Genomic DNA, 14,616 nt, shown 5'->3' on the forward strand with positions numbered 1-14,616 from the left:
TGGGCTGTGGTCATTTTCCTGTGAGTGGTCTCTAGGGAAATGTTTAGGATGGCATCATTCAGACAGACCTAAATAAAATTACCTTCTGTCAAGGACGTTTCTGAAAAAGACAGAGGGGCTGAGACCAACCATGACAAACACCGTCCTCCTTCCTGGCTTGAAAAGGAAACCGGATGCTTTGGTGTGGGACATTTGTTTCTTGTACACATTTAGAATCCCCAAGCAGTCAGTCCTGGGAGGGTGAGGAGCAGCGGGCAGTTGTAGAAATAGAAAGAACAGTACATACCTGAGACAACGAAGAGGCCTTATTAAGATGGCGTGGGCTATGTGAGGGTATATGTGTGTGTGCACACACATGCACACACAGGCACTAATCTGAGGGGACACCGTGGCATGTTAGTTGCCTCCTGAGCAGGCAGTAAGAGGAGTGCTCTGATGAACAGGTCTAGTTCTGACAATGGCTTTTAAAACCTTGGAGAAACACCTGTTCATTTTCCACAGCTGGTCTCTTCCCATCTCATAAATCATCGCTCCATCACCATCCTTCAGCACTGAAATCCAGTACTATGTTCTCTAGTGGGGAATCTCAGAGAAGGCAATGGCACCCCACTCCAGCACTCTTGCCTGGAAAATCCCATGGATGGAGGAGCCTGGTAGGCTGCAGTCCATGGGGTCACTAAGAGTCAGGCACGACTGAGCGACCACTTTCGCTTTTTACTTTCATGCATTGGAGAAGGAAATGGCAACCCACTCCAGTGTTCTTGCCTGGATAATCCCAGGGACGGGGGAGCCTAGTAAGCTGCCGTCTGTGGGGTCGCACAGAGTTAGACACGACTGAAGCGACTCAGCAGCAGCAGCAGCAGCAGCAGTGGGGAATCTCCTTGGTGTCATCCTCTGTATCTGAGATGCCAGAATAAGAAATCAGACTGCTCTTTACTGGGAACACCATCAAATGCATGAATGTAATCTAATGGTGGTGTTCTGAAAAACATATCGAGAGGCCGTTGGGTCCACTCTATCAAAAGACATCATTAGAGCCTTTCTTAATAACCCCCAAAGTGGCTAAATACATTTGCTTTTTCTCCTCTCATATTTTCATGTAAATCAATCTCTCTTACCTCCCCCACCCTCATCTATTGGTTTCATTTCTTGTCTTTATTGACATTATTGGTTTCAAGAATCGGCCTGCAATGCAGGAGACCCTGGTTCGATTCTGGGTCAGAAAGATCCGCTGGAGATGGGATAGGCTACCCACTCCAGTATTCTTGGGCTTCCTTTGTTGCTCAGTTGGTAAAGAATCTGCCTGCAATGCGGGAGACCTGGGTTCGATCCCTGGGTTGGGAAGATCCCCTGGAGAAGGGAAAGGCTACCCACTCCAGTATTCTGGCCTGGAGAATTCCATGGACTGTATAATCCAGGGCGCCGCAAGAGTTGGACACAACTGAGTGACTTTCACTTTCACTTTTCTTGTCTGTGAAAATTTTCGATTTGTCCCTGTTGTCCTAGCAGACAAATACCATATAGAGACCCTAAAGGCTTCTGGCTGTGTCTATGCGGCCACAGGGGTCAGAAGGCTGAGCACTTGTGAATCCACACAGGTTAGACAGAGATGTGGCGAAGCCCTGGGTCAGGGTAGGACCCTCCCATCCTGAGTTTTCTGCTGGGCACCCGGTTACCAGGGGTGCTGGGTCAGGCAGGCAGTGATTGATTTTGTTGCCAACCTCAGAGACCAAGGATGTAACCTCAAACATCCCATGTTCTTTTAATAACTCATTAGAAGTCTGTCATCCATGACTTTGTTTAAATCTTTTTGAAGCTATTTTTACTTTTAGTGAATCGGAGCCTCTTGTGTAATGAGTTCATTGATTTTACAACCTGCCACCCTTCCTGGATCCTGTCACTTGGGTGAACCACAGTGACTGACATGATTACCAAGATTCACACATGAATGTCTCAACCTGCCTCCCTTCTCCTTGGGCATTTTTGGCAAAACTGGAGTCACCAAGATGGTTGCAATGACCTCAATTTACGTATCACATACATATATGGTCCCCAGTTTTCTGAAACTCTTTGCTGTGTGGTCTTGAAAACTTTTATCTACAGGATAATTTTAAGACTATGTTTTACTTGCAGAATCCAGATAAGTAAAACTAGATAGTCTTGAGAGTCTTGTGTGCTTGTTCTGCTTTATTTTTAGGATGTCTTAACTTATTTTGAAGGGTCCAGAAAAGTAACATGCAGTGAGAGAACACTCCATCACATATACAGGCACCTCCTGCTTATCATTCAAGGGGTGTACACATGGAGCTCTAAGGTTCAAAGCCTTAGTAAGCAAGAGCTCTTCAGATCTAGTCGAATTTTTAGGCTGTGACAGGGACTCAGTTGCAGCACATAGGATCTTTAGTTGTGGCATGTGGGATCTAGTTCCCTGACCAGGGATCAAACCCAGGCCCCTGCATTGGAAGCACATAGTCTTAAGTCACTGGACCACCAGGGAAGTCCCCAAGATCTAGTGGTTATCCACCTTACCAGCCTCTTCTCCTGTCTCTGTGAATTGCATCTGTAAGCTACACTGAGCTACTTGTTTGTCATTCCTGGAAAAATTATGCTTCTTGAGTCTCCATGCCTTGGCAAATGCTGTGTTTTTCTGTTTAAAATTACCTTTGGTGCCTGTTAAACAGAACAGCTTAAGATCTAACTTCTCCATGAAATCATATTCCAGATTCTGGGATGTCTCATAAAGAACTCCTTAAACTATAGCCCTACTAAACTTTGCTCAAACCTTTATGATTACTCACCTAGAGCCAGACATCCTGGAATGTGAAGTCAAGTGGGCCTTAGGAAGCATCACTATGAACAAAGCTAGTGGAGATGATGGAATTCCACTTGAGCTATTTCAAACCCTAAAATATGATGCTGTGAAAGTGCTGCACTCAATATGCCAGCAAATTTGGAAAACTCAGCAGTAGCCACAGGACTGGAAAAAGTCATTTTTCATTACAATCCCAAAGAAAGGCAATGCCAAAAAATGTTCAAACTACCACACAATTGCACTCATCTCACATGCTAGTAAAGTAATGCTCAAAATTCTCCAAGCCAGGCTTCAACAGTACGTGAACCATGAACTTCCAGATATTCAAGCTGGTTTTAGAAAAGGTAGAGGAACCAGAGATCAAATTGCCAACATCCACTGGATCATGGAAAAAGCAAGAGAGTTCCAGAAAAACATCTATTTATGCTTTATTGACTACGCCACAGCCTTTGAATGAGTGGATCACAAAAAACTGTGGAAAATTCTGAAAGAGATGGGAATACCAGATCACCTGACCTGCCTCTTGAGAAATCTGTATGCAGGTCAGGAAGCAACAGTTAGAACTGGACATGGAAAAACAGACTAGTTTCAAATAGGGAAAGGAGTACATTAAGGCTGTATGTTGTCACCCTGCTTGTTTAACTTATATGCAGAGTACATCATGAGAAATGCTGGGCTGGATGAAGCCAAGCTGGAATCAAGATTCCCACGAGAAATATCAGTAACCTCAGATATGCAGATGATACCACCCTTATGGCAGAAAGTGAAGAACTAAAGAGCCTCTTGATGAAAGTGAAAGAGGAGAGTGAAAAAGTTGGCTTAAAGCTCAGCATTAAGAAAATTAAGATCATGGCATCTGGTCCCATCACTTCATAGCAAATAGATGGGGAAACAGTGGAAATAGTGACAGACTTTATTTCTGGAGGCTCCAAAATCACTGCAGATGGTGATTGCAGCCATGAAATTAAAAGACTCTTGCTCCTTTGAAGAAAAGTCATGACCAACTTAGACAGCATATTAAAAAGCAGAGACATTACTTTGCCAACAATGGTCCAGCTAGTCAAGGTTGTGGTTTTTCCAGTCGTCATGTATGGATGTGAGAGTTGGACTATAAAGAAAGCTGAGCACAAAAGGATTGATGCTTTTGAACTGTGGTGTTGGAGAAGACTCTTGAGATTCTGTTGGATAGGAAGGAGATCCAACCAGTCCATCCTAAAGTAAATCAGTCCAGAATAATCATTGGAAGGACTGATGTTGAAGCTGAAACTCCAATACTTTGGCCACCTGATGCGAAGAGCTGACTCACTTGAAAAGACCCTGATGCTGGGAAAGATTGAAGGCAGGAGGAGAAGGGGACAACAGGATTAGATGGCTGGATGGCATCACCGACTCGATGGACATGAGTCTGAGTGAACTCCGGGAGTTAGTGATGGACAGGGAGGCCTGGTGTGCTGCAATTTATGGGGTTGCAAAGAGTCAGACACAACTGAGCGACTGAACTGAACTGAACTGAACTGAAACCTTTCACTGGTTTTAGAATTCACTGCAATTTCCTTGTTATGTGCCCACCTATCTATCTAGACTATTCTGTTCTTCCAGAGCAGAGACAACATCTTCTTATAATTAGCAACCTAGCCTATCCTGGGCCACAATGGGAAATACAGTGAATATTTGCTGAAAACATGAATGAGTGAGAGAGTAAACAATGGAATGGCATGGTGAGAAACTGTGTGTTAATCACTTCAGCTGTGTCTGACTCTTTTCAACCCCATGGATTATAGCCCACCAGTTTCCCCTGTCCGTTCTCCAGGCAAGAATATTGGAGTAGGTTGCCATTTCCTTCTCTAGAGGATCTCCCTAAACAAGAGATCAAACCCAGGTCTCCTACACTACAGGCAGATTATTTACTGTCTGAGCCACCAGGGAATCCTGGAGCAGTGAGGGGATTTCTATAAACAAACCAGCTCACTCAGACACACACACACACACACACACACACACACACACACACACACACACCCATCACACACACATACATCACACACCACACTCACATGAACACATATAGATCCAGGTAAACTGAAGCACAATGCAGCGGCTGGATAAAGTTGCAGGTAACACCTCTGTCTCACAGAATCATCCACTGGATTATTTTTTTTTGTATTAACGTCCTTGATCAATGTTCTTCCTTGTCTGAAAGTCATGACTGCTTCATTGCTACTTTTCCTTTGGTACATTAACCTAGATTTTTCACAAGGGAATTCATCTTAGCTTTCAGTGGCCTAGGATTTGGTTGTTTGATTTCAAAAGAATGTTCAGGTATTTTAACGTATGCAATATAGGGATACTAAGTGAAAAACGTAAATTCCCATACATGCGGCTCACCTCCACCTCTTGGAACATTAAATAAATTATTCAGGAAAATCAGTCCTACCATTGATTTTTCCATAATACTCCAATACATGTCATTAGTTAGCAATCCGTCAGGTACTTTTCAATTCAAGTGACAGTTTTCATGTTGAAATCAATTTCGATTAATTTTGTAAGAATAATTTAAAGAAACATGGCATCAGACCCCTGATTTAGAGCAAGATGTATGGCGTCTTCTGCTTTTCATTTATCTTGTCATTTTAGGAGGAAAACGCAGTCCTTTGTCTGGCACTTCTTTATATACATATAAACTCATGTTGCTTATCACTCCCGGCTCCATTATTCTCCAGATAGTCACTTTCCCCCCACCTCCTAACAGTTGCTCCATTATTTTGTTAGTGTCCAAAACGAGACCTCGTAGACAGTGATGATCAGAGAATAATGGAAATTAGAGATGGAAATGACAGATTAGGTGTACTTGTCTGTTCCCTGGGGCTAATGTTCCTGTCAGTCTGTAACTTGGGGCTTTAGCCTGTCTTATTTTAAATGACACCATCGTGGGGCCTCCACCATTTCCCTGGAGGCTCTTGTCTACATCCTAAGACTGTCTCTACACACAGCCAGAGGGAATGACGAAGCCTTGTGCAATTACCCAGTGAAGTCAGGCCCATCCTTACATGATCTGTCTACAAGGCAAGGGGCACAGAGGCTTGAGCGATTAGCCCCCAGATCCAATCTCTGCAGAGAGCCAGCCCTGATCATTCAGGACACAAAGTGAAATGACTTTTTGTCATTGTTTACTTCAGCAGCAGGTAGGCAGGCTAAGAGATCTCTTTGTCGGTTATTCATCAGCTTTCCCAGTGTTTTACTCAGTAAGAATCATAGTCAACTGAGCTTCTCAGCCATCACGTAAGCTAAGATCCTGGTGCCCCAGCAACCACGCAAACATTTCAGGGGTCAGAGAGTAAGAGCACTGAACTGACTTTACACATGCACGGTGAATGGCACGCTATTCAAACTCCGCTTGGCATCTGTGAGTCAAGCTCTCCCCACCAATCTTGCAACAGCAGGCCACCTCATACGCATTCACCCTTCAAACTCCTTCCTCTACATTTTGCGGCCTGCCTCCCTGACACAATCACCAATTCAGTAGAAACGGAGTCATCCTTCATTTTCACTAACAGAGAAATTTCATGGCATTCTGACTTCCCCCAAGTTTTCTGACCTGTGACTCAGATTTCCTTTCCTCAACTTCATTCTCTCTTGTCCTTATCGCTCAACTTCAACCCGTTCCAGCACATTTGCCCTCATCGAACATCTACGGGCATCTATCATGCCTTGACTTAGTCATCAGCTGGCCAAGTTCTCTGAGTGGAGCTCTTCTATCCCTTCATCATAAATCACTCCCTTGGGCTCTTCAATCATTTTTATTGCTCTTCTCCAAACTCTCACCCATTTGTCTCCATATTTATTGCTTTGAGAGTCCAGAACTACATTCAATATTCTAGGTTTGGGCTCATCAGAAACATACAGAGGAGGCTAAGCATCGACCTCAGGGCTAAGAGTCCTCAGTGGTGCTAGGGGAAGTGATGGTGGTTTCTTTTCTCCACCTTGTCAGGCTGCAAATACATTTCAACTCTGCAGTCCAAGCAATCACTCCGAGAGGGCTTTTGCCCTGATTTCCAGTTTCCCCCACCCCACTGACTACTATTATTAGTTAGCATTTATTGACCCTTGTCTCCCCACACTCTCCTACTGAACATAGTCAAGGCAGAAAATGGGTTCTCAGCACCCCAAATAAAGTATAAAAAGATGAAAAAAGCAACAGAAAATAGATAGTGGTGATAGTGGCCCAACAGGATGAATGTACTTAATGCCGTTGAATTGTACACTTGAGAATGGGGAAAATAATCATTTTTATGTTATGTATATTTTATCACCATGAAAAATTTTTTTTAAGTAAATAGATTTAAAAATAAAGCAATGGTCATGGTAATGATTACTATTTTACCCTAGTTGTCTGTGCTCGGGGGAAAGCAAAGGTCTCACAGAGAGATGGTAACTGGGGATCAGGCAAAACTCCTTTATCGCAATCCTGCATTCCCCGAGTCTTTGTATTTCACCCTCTCTGACAGTGCTGGTGAAAACAAGCTTCTACTCATGTCAGTCTCACAAAGCTCGTGGAGCTCTGGGGGAGTGGTGCTAGAGTCTGTGTGTCTTCACGTGTCTCCAACAAAATCATCAGCTAAGAACTGTCTGTGGAATCCTCATGGTTGACGGTGGTAAGAAAAGGAAGCCTGATTCCCAGATCCCAGCTGAAGGCTCTGAACTCGTAAGCAGAGAGAAAGAAGAGATGGACGTCACTGGGATGGTGTAAATATGGAAATGCACAGTGACACGTCACCAGTTTAATGTTCAGAATAGAACCACCCTTTAGCTCTGTCCCTCTAGACGAAATTGCTCTGCATCCTGTCTGCCTGAGTGGTAATATCCAGGAACTGGCTAATTCGCCATCCCCTCACTTACCCCTGGTTGGTTCCCCATTCATTCCGAATGCAAAGATGCTTGTGCACTGGATCCTTCATGTAACCTTCGTAGCAGAGGCATTCCCCTTAGAAGCAGGGTGAGGAAGAAGGAAAAGAAACACAAAGAAATTGATTGACATGTCTGTGTTGGAGAAAATGTAATGATCAGATCAAACTCTAACAGTGGAATGGATGAGGCCATAAATCCCATTATGCCATACATTCCCATCTCCACTGACCATGCAAAGGAACACAGCACCAATCGTCCATTTTCACTACATGATGACTTTCACTAGTGGAGGAAACTAACATTTACACAGCGCCTGTTACATGGGCTCCGCAGACATAAAATCCAAGGACTGAGCTAGAGGCTTTTTCATCTTTATTTTCTCAGTGGCCAAATACTGCAAAGTATGTATTTCGTGTCCGACACTTTGCAACCCCGTGGACTGTAGCCCACCAGGCTCCTCTGTCCATGGGATTCTCCATGCAAGAATACTGGAGTGGGTTGCCATTTCCTTCTCCAGGGGATCTTCCCAACCCAGGGATTGAACCCAGGTCTCCTGCATTGCAGGCAGATGCTTTAACTGCTAAGCCAGCAAGGAAGCCCCCATTAGATGATCAGTACATGTTTAAAGACCACATAAATGAGTTATTTTATCAAATATTTCTAAGAAACTTGAGAAGTATGTATTATTAGCCATGTTACGCTGATAAGGGAAACTGAGACTCAGAAAAATTAAGGGATCCGGAGAAAGCTTTTAAATGGCAGAGTTAACATTTGAACCTATGTCTGTCTGACTATTGACCTTTTCCCCCAACAAAGCCCAAGAACAACTGCTGTATTTAGAGGAAGCCATTTATAGCTATTATGATTTTATAAGAACTCTAGGTTTTTAAATGAAAATAGCTATAATTTTTTTTAATTTCTGGCTACATCCCGAGGCATGTGAGACCCTAGTTCCCCAACCAGGGATCTAGCTCATATCCCCTGCATTGGAAGGCAGCATCTTAACCACTGGCCGTGAAGTCCAAGGCTAATTATCTTTGTGCTGATAAACAGAAGGATCACCTATGTTTGTTTATGGTATCACTGTTTCATTACCGTTAGTTACTCCGATAGGGTACCAAGAGGTCCACAGCCTCTCTGAAGTCATATGCAAAACTATAGTGTGTTTATGTGCTTCTTTCCTCAGCCGCCTTCCATAACATTCATCAGATTTACCACCCAATCCAAGACCCCTCAAAAGATCAAGAATCATTGCTCTACTTAGAATGACTTTGAAGAAAATTATAACTGTTTCCTCCTATTAATAATTCCTTAGGTGATGCTATGCATCCCTAAACTGGTGAGACCAGTTTCACTCCAGCACCAGTACTGACTCTTTCACAGGCTGCTTCTTTAACTTGTAGGTAATGAAAGAACAGGGTGTGACTCCCTAAAACTTGGAAATTGCTATAAAGGCACCAGGCCCTACAGAGACAAGGGGTATGGTTTCTTTATCTCCTTGGGAAGAGATGCTCTAAAAGGACAGAGATGGCATAATAGCTTTGAGAGCTATTTCCTCTTTTCAAAGATAAAAAACAATAAAAATGAAGTGAAGGGGCCTTACAGTTATGAGGGCAGGGATTGTGTAGGCTCTGAGCAAGAAGTTTTTGTTAAACTCTAAGCACAGACATTCTTGCAACATTGCCCTGTAAGCTACTGCCCAACAGAGTCTCACAACCAGATAATACTCATCATCCTCTCCCGCACCTACTCAGTCAAGGTGCTCAGGAGTGGAGTGAAAATGAATAACTTCCTTTGTGAGGGATACAAAGGGAGCGTTAGAGCAATGCTTTGTCTCCTGGATGACAAATTTAGGTTTCCACGCGGGCCAGATTCACAACAGGCTCCAATTTACTGGCTTCGGAAGTGCTGAGCTGAATCTAGGAATGGTCAGGGGGCTGGGAGTCAAACATAAGAAAGCACAGCTGATGATAAGGCTTCTGGTGAAGGCTGTTTCACTGATAGAAGGAAAGAAAATGGACAAGGACCAGAGGAGGGCAAGAAAGGAAATACCAGGAGCTGGGCTTCATACCGTATCAGTTCCAAAGAAAGCATGGACTCTAGATTGCAAGTTACACAAGGGCGGGAATAAGCTAGTTTTTCCTCTTTTTGAATAGACCTTGTATAAATACTGTGTAATGGACAATAATAAACAAATTAATTAAAGTGTGCCCTAAATTTATAGATAACACCACCTCTCCCCAAGATGCCAATATCAAGCCAATTAATGGGTCAAGTGTCCAGATATGATTCTCCCTTAAGCAGATCATCTTTTAATTTCCTTGTGGACATTTAGGCATGGATATGATATCACAAAACAGGAAGTAATCTCAAGAGGTTGTCAAACCCATCACTCTGACTCTTAGAAAGCTCTTAGCTGGATGCCTTGCCTGGAATTAAAGACTAACAAAAGAGTGAATCCTTCCTCCACACTTGATATCTAGTTACCACAAAATGTGTAGAAATAAATGCAGTAACAACCCAGAGTTCAAGCAGAGCTTGATTTTCCTAATGATGGCAATACCTGCCATTTGTAGAGCACGTTTACCTTCCTCAAATTGCCTTCATAGTCATTATCCCCTTATGAGATTTCCATCATTCACTACTATGTGGGGATACACTATTGACAACAAAAGCTTTTCTCCATACAATGGTACATGCAGCCCCAAATCAGAGCGACAGAGAGATGTTTCAAACATATCAGGTTAGAGTTTGAGGATTTCCAAAATTTGCCTCTTAAATCATCCTCATTTCTGGGACTCACCAAACTTTCCTCTTCTGTATTCCTCTTCAAAACCAGTTTGGCCATCTACATTGAAAGGAGTTCAGACTTGATGAGGAAAGTTGCTATGGCAACCAACTGCTAAATCTTGACTTTAAGAGGGGTTTCGTGCAAGCACAGGCTCTGACTGTTAGCTGTGAATTTTAAAGACCCCACAAGGGTGTTGGATGCCCTCCTAAGCTCGAAGTGTTACAGTCTCTGCATCTGCTGTGACAGATGGCAGGGAACACAGGACGTGCCGACTCTGGTGGTGCTCATAGGAATCCAATGGAGAGACGTGTCTCGGCCACGGAGAAGTGCCCATCCGCGATGAAGCGTGCCCTGCAGGAGGCACTCAAAGGGGCAGCCACATTGCCAGAGAGCAGAACCCCACCCAAGAGATGATCCATGTAGGGCCTGGAGATGCTTACACTTGATCTGTGCTTGACACCCTGAAGGCAGACACCTTGAGGTACCTTCTGTGATATGCAGTGCCTTCGGTCATTTCCCACTCATTCCACAGACGGATGGAGGCACAAACCTCATTGAAGGGTTAAAGGGAGACCTTGAAGCCAGAGCTCCTCAGACATGACTGGGCTGAGCACAGGTTCTTTATGAAGTAAATACAGAGATCAATGCCAAAAAGCCCTGATCCTCTCCAACCTTCAGGTAGCTGCTGACTTTTATTTAAATGAATTGGGTATGCTTCATCCAAAAAGAGAAATCTTTGCAAGACATCTGGGAGGGAATAACATCTAATTGCCTGGTCTCCTCTTCTGGGCAGACATCAGGCTCAGAATCAAATAGCCACATGTGACTCTGGGAGGACAGACAGAGGGAAATAAGCCAAAAGTACACCCTGAAGCAAAGTGCTTTAACTGAGCCACAAAAGGAGTTTGGGGTGAGTGGGCAATCCAGTGGGCAGGAACAAAAGGGGAACTGTGGTACCCCACCAAACTGGGTTCTGAAAACTAGGGAAGACTAGAGAAAGAGAGACAGAAAGGTCTTTGTTCAGAGCAAGGAAAGGGGAAGAGGGCTAGAGTGAGTCTGGGAACTAGTCAATGCCCCTCACCAGATTTTACACATTTCTTCCAGGATGGGATTGGCCTACACAAAGGTCTGGGACAGAAGGAATTTCAGTGACCATCTTGGGTGGTGATTAAAACTTGATTTAGCTTGGAAGCCCATCCTCCTTGCAGACTCATAAAAGCTACATATCCTGAAAAGGGCAATGAAGGTCTGTGGCCAGAAATGATGGGGGCTGTGAAATCCAGCAGGTGTGTGAAGCCTCCACAGCTGCCCATATGGCAGAACAAAGGCCAGGAATGGAGCAGAGAGAGAGAAGTTGCTGAAGCTAGTCAGTCTGCATTGCCATCAGAAAACCAATCAACCAAAATATAGCTGCCAAAAAACCCTTAGAAAGTATAGAAAAAGTTGATGCCTGGCTGGATCCAGGCAGGATACAATTTCAACAGTTTGCTGTTAGCCCCATGTGATCAGAGACACACCCAGGGTCACCAACCTGGGAGGATCTGGGAGAGAAAGTCAGCATGTGGTTGCTAGAGGGCTTCCAGGCTAGGAGCTTTAGGTACACAATGTCCTGCCCAAATAGCACAGTGGGAGAATGGCAAGGGGAGGCTGGAACGGAAAATGGATCTCAAGTTTCTTCTAGCTAGGCCTTCTGCAGATTCCTGACCCATCTCTAGGTCTGTGTAGCCACTCTCCATAAACCATGCCAGGGCGACATAAAGAGGGCATAACAATGTTTATTTTTCCTCTGTCTTTTTTCTCCTTCCCCAGTGTGTTATTTTTCTATAGCCACCATAAAAAATTACCACAAACTTAGTGGTTTAAAACAAGAGAAATTTACTACCTTGCAGTTCTGCAGGTCAGAAATCTGATGTCAGTCTCACTGGGCTAAAAACAAGGTGTCCATAGGGCTGTGTTCCTTTCTAGAGGCTTGAGGGAAGAATCATTTTCCTTGCCTTTTCCACCTTCTAGAGGATGCCTGCATTCACTGGTTCCTCAGCCTTCAAACCCAGCAATGGCTGGTGGAGTCCTTTTCATGTTGTATCACTCTGGCCTCTTCTCTCTCCCTCTGCCACTGTTAAGCACTCTTGTGATTTCATTGGGCCTACTTGATTAATTCAGGATACTCCCCTTATTTTAAGATCAGATGTCCAGCAACCTTAATTTCATCAGCAACTTGAATTCATTTTTGCCAGGTAACATAACACTTTAACAGGTTCTTCAGATTAGGAAGTGAACATATTTGGGGGCCCATTACAACACCTGAGCCCTGAAGAATTGATGCTTTCAAATTGTGGTGCTGGAGAAGATTCTTTCTTGAGAGTCCTATGGACACCAGGGAGATCAAACCAGTCAATCCTGAGGGAAATCAACCCTGAATATTCACTGGAAAGACTGATGTTGAATCTGAGGCTCCAGTACTTTGTCCACCTGATGCAAAGAGCTGACTCATTGGAAAAGACCCTGATGCTGGGAAAGACTGAGGGCAGGAGGAGAAGGGGACGACAGAGAATGAGATGGTAGGACGGCATCACTGACTCAATGGACACGAGTTTGAGCAAGCTCCAGGAGACAGTGAAGGACAGGGAGGCCTGGCGTGCTGCAGTCCATGGGGTCACAAAGAGCTGGACACGACTGAGCGACTACACAACAATCTACAACACCTACCCCACCTGGTACTTCTGTGCAGGTGATGAGTAAACACACACTTAAGTTTGGAACACGTTGGAAGGATGCCTAAGGAGAGCTTCAGGCTCTAGGGGAGCCTTTGCAGTGACTAAGCACCAGTGCTTGCGTGTGTGTTTGTGTGTGTGAAAAAGTATACACGTGCACTTGCACAGTTCTACCCATCCACATGGGCAGAGCCCTCAGCATGGCTGGGAAAGCACATGTCCCAACACTATGGCATTTCCAAGTGAGTTAGCTGGAGGACTGCAAAAATAACGTGGGCTTGACTTGCAGCCAATTCCCACACTCAGCTCCTTGGAGAAAGGCTCTAGGATAGAGTGTGGGAGGCGATAAAGTTTCTTGCTGATGAGTGTGTGGGATGACCACATCATCCCCTGCACAGACAGAAGCAGGGCAGGAAGAGGGAGGATTTCCAACCCCAGCCTTGATGGAAATGGAAGTCTCTGCAGCCATCATTTCCCAGAGGCTACCCTGAATGAAGATATTGCACCTTAGTTCTGTTTTAACCTCCATCCCTGGCTTTCCAGTTGGAATTTCAATAATTGCCGTAAATACTGGGAAGCCACTGGCGGGGGAGGGGCTTCCCAAAGGCATTTGCAGTGAGGATTAGCAATGAGACATCAGGAGGGGCTGAAGAGGTGATGGGAGCTTCGCTGTGGACAAGTAGCTTTTTCAGCTTCCAGCTTGGGAAACAGGGATGTCCAGCAATGGTGACTGGTAAATAGTGTTACAGCGACAGGGGTGTTGGCTTTGACCTTTACAACCCCACTTGTGCTCCGATTTCATGGTGGATAGAACACCAACTCTGCCTGTGGCAGCCATGGGACTTCAGGCAAGACATGTACTTCTTAGGGAATTTGAGCACTGACCTAAAGTAAGGAGGGGTTTATCTCTAAGACCAACCAAGCTTAAAACATCAATCCCTCTTTCTACATGTTATTCAAAGAGCTTCCTGTTCTTTAAAACCTCAGGTGAAGCTTCCAAGACCCTCTGGAGGTCACGCTTCTCTCAGAAGTGACTTTAACAAGTGAGATTGGCCAGGGTCTCCTCATGCAGGTCAGAGGGGGCCAGAGACTACTCAGTTGCCTGGAGAGGCCCCACCACTGAGATAAGCCCGCTTTTCTCTCCTGAGCACGCTGGCTTTTGGGCATGGTGCACAGCCCATCTGTCTGGTTTGGTGTTTGCCTGACAGCGTGGGAGGAGCATGAAGTAAGCACAGTCTTAGACATCAGATGTTTAAAATGCTGTGCTTTCTCCTCCATATGGGGGCCTAGAATCTCTGTGATGGGCCCACGTAACAACAACTTTCAGACCTAAGAAGGTGAACTTTTGATGCTGCGGTTACCTGTTATTCCCCCAGAGAGCTGCAGCAATGGATTCT

General features: G+C 44.6%; 1 protein-coding gene across 2 annotated transcripts in view; it reads right to left on the reverse strand.

The window, feature by feature from the left end:
- Positions 1-14,616, reverse strand: part of ASTN1 (astrotactin 1) — a 356,098-nt gene that overhangs the window by 168,120 nt on the left and 173,362 nt on the right. For both annotated transcript variants that reach the window (XM_068986030.1, XM_068986031.1), the window contains exon 8: positions 7,709-7,793. In XM_068986030.1, the coding sequence (XP_068842131.1) occupies positions 7,709-7,793 (85 nt within the window). The remainder of the gene's footprint in view (positions 1-7,708; positions 7,794-14,616) is intronic.

Source organism: Capricornis sumatraensis, chromosome 14 (genome assembly GCF_032405125.1).
Source record: "Capricornis sumatraensis isolate serow.1 chromosome 14, serow.2, whole genome shotgun sequence".
NCBI lineage: Eukaryota > Metazoa > Chordata > Mammalia > Artiodactyla > Bovidae > Capricornis > Capricornis sumatraensis.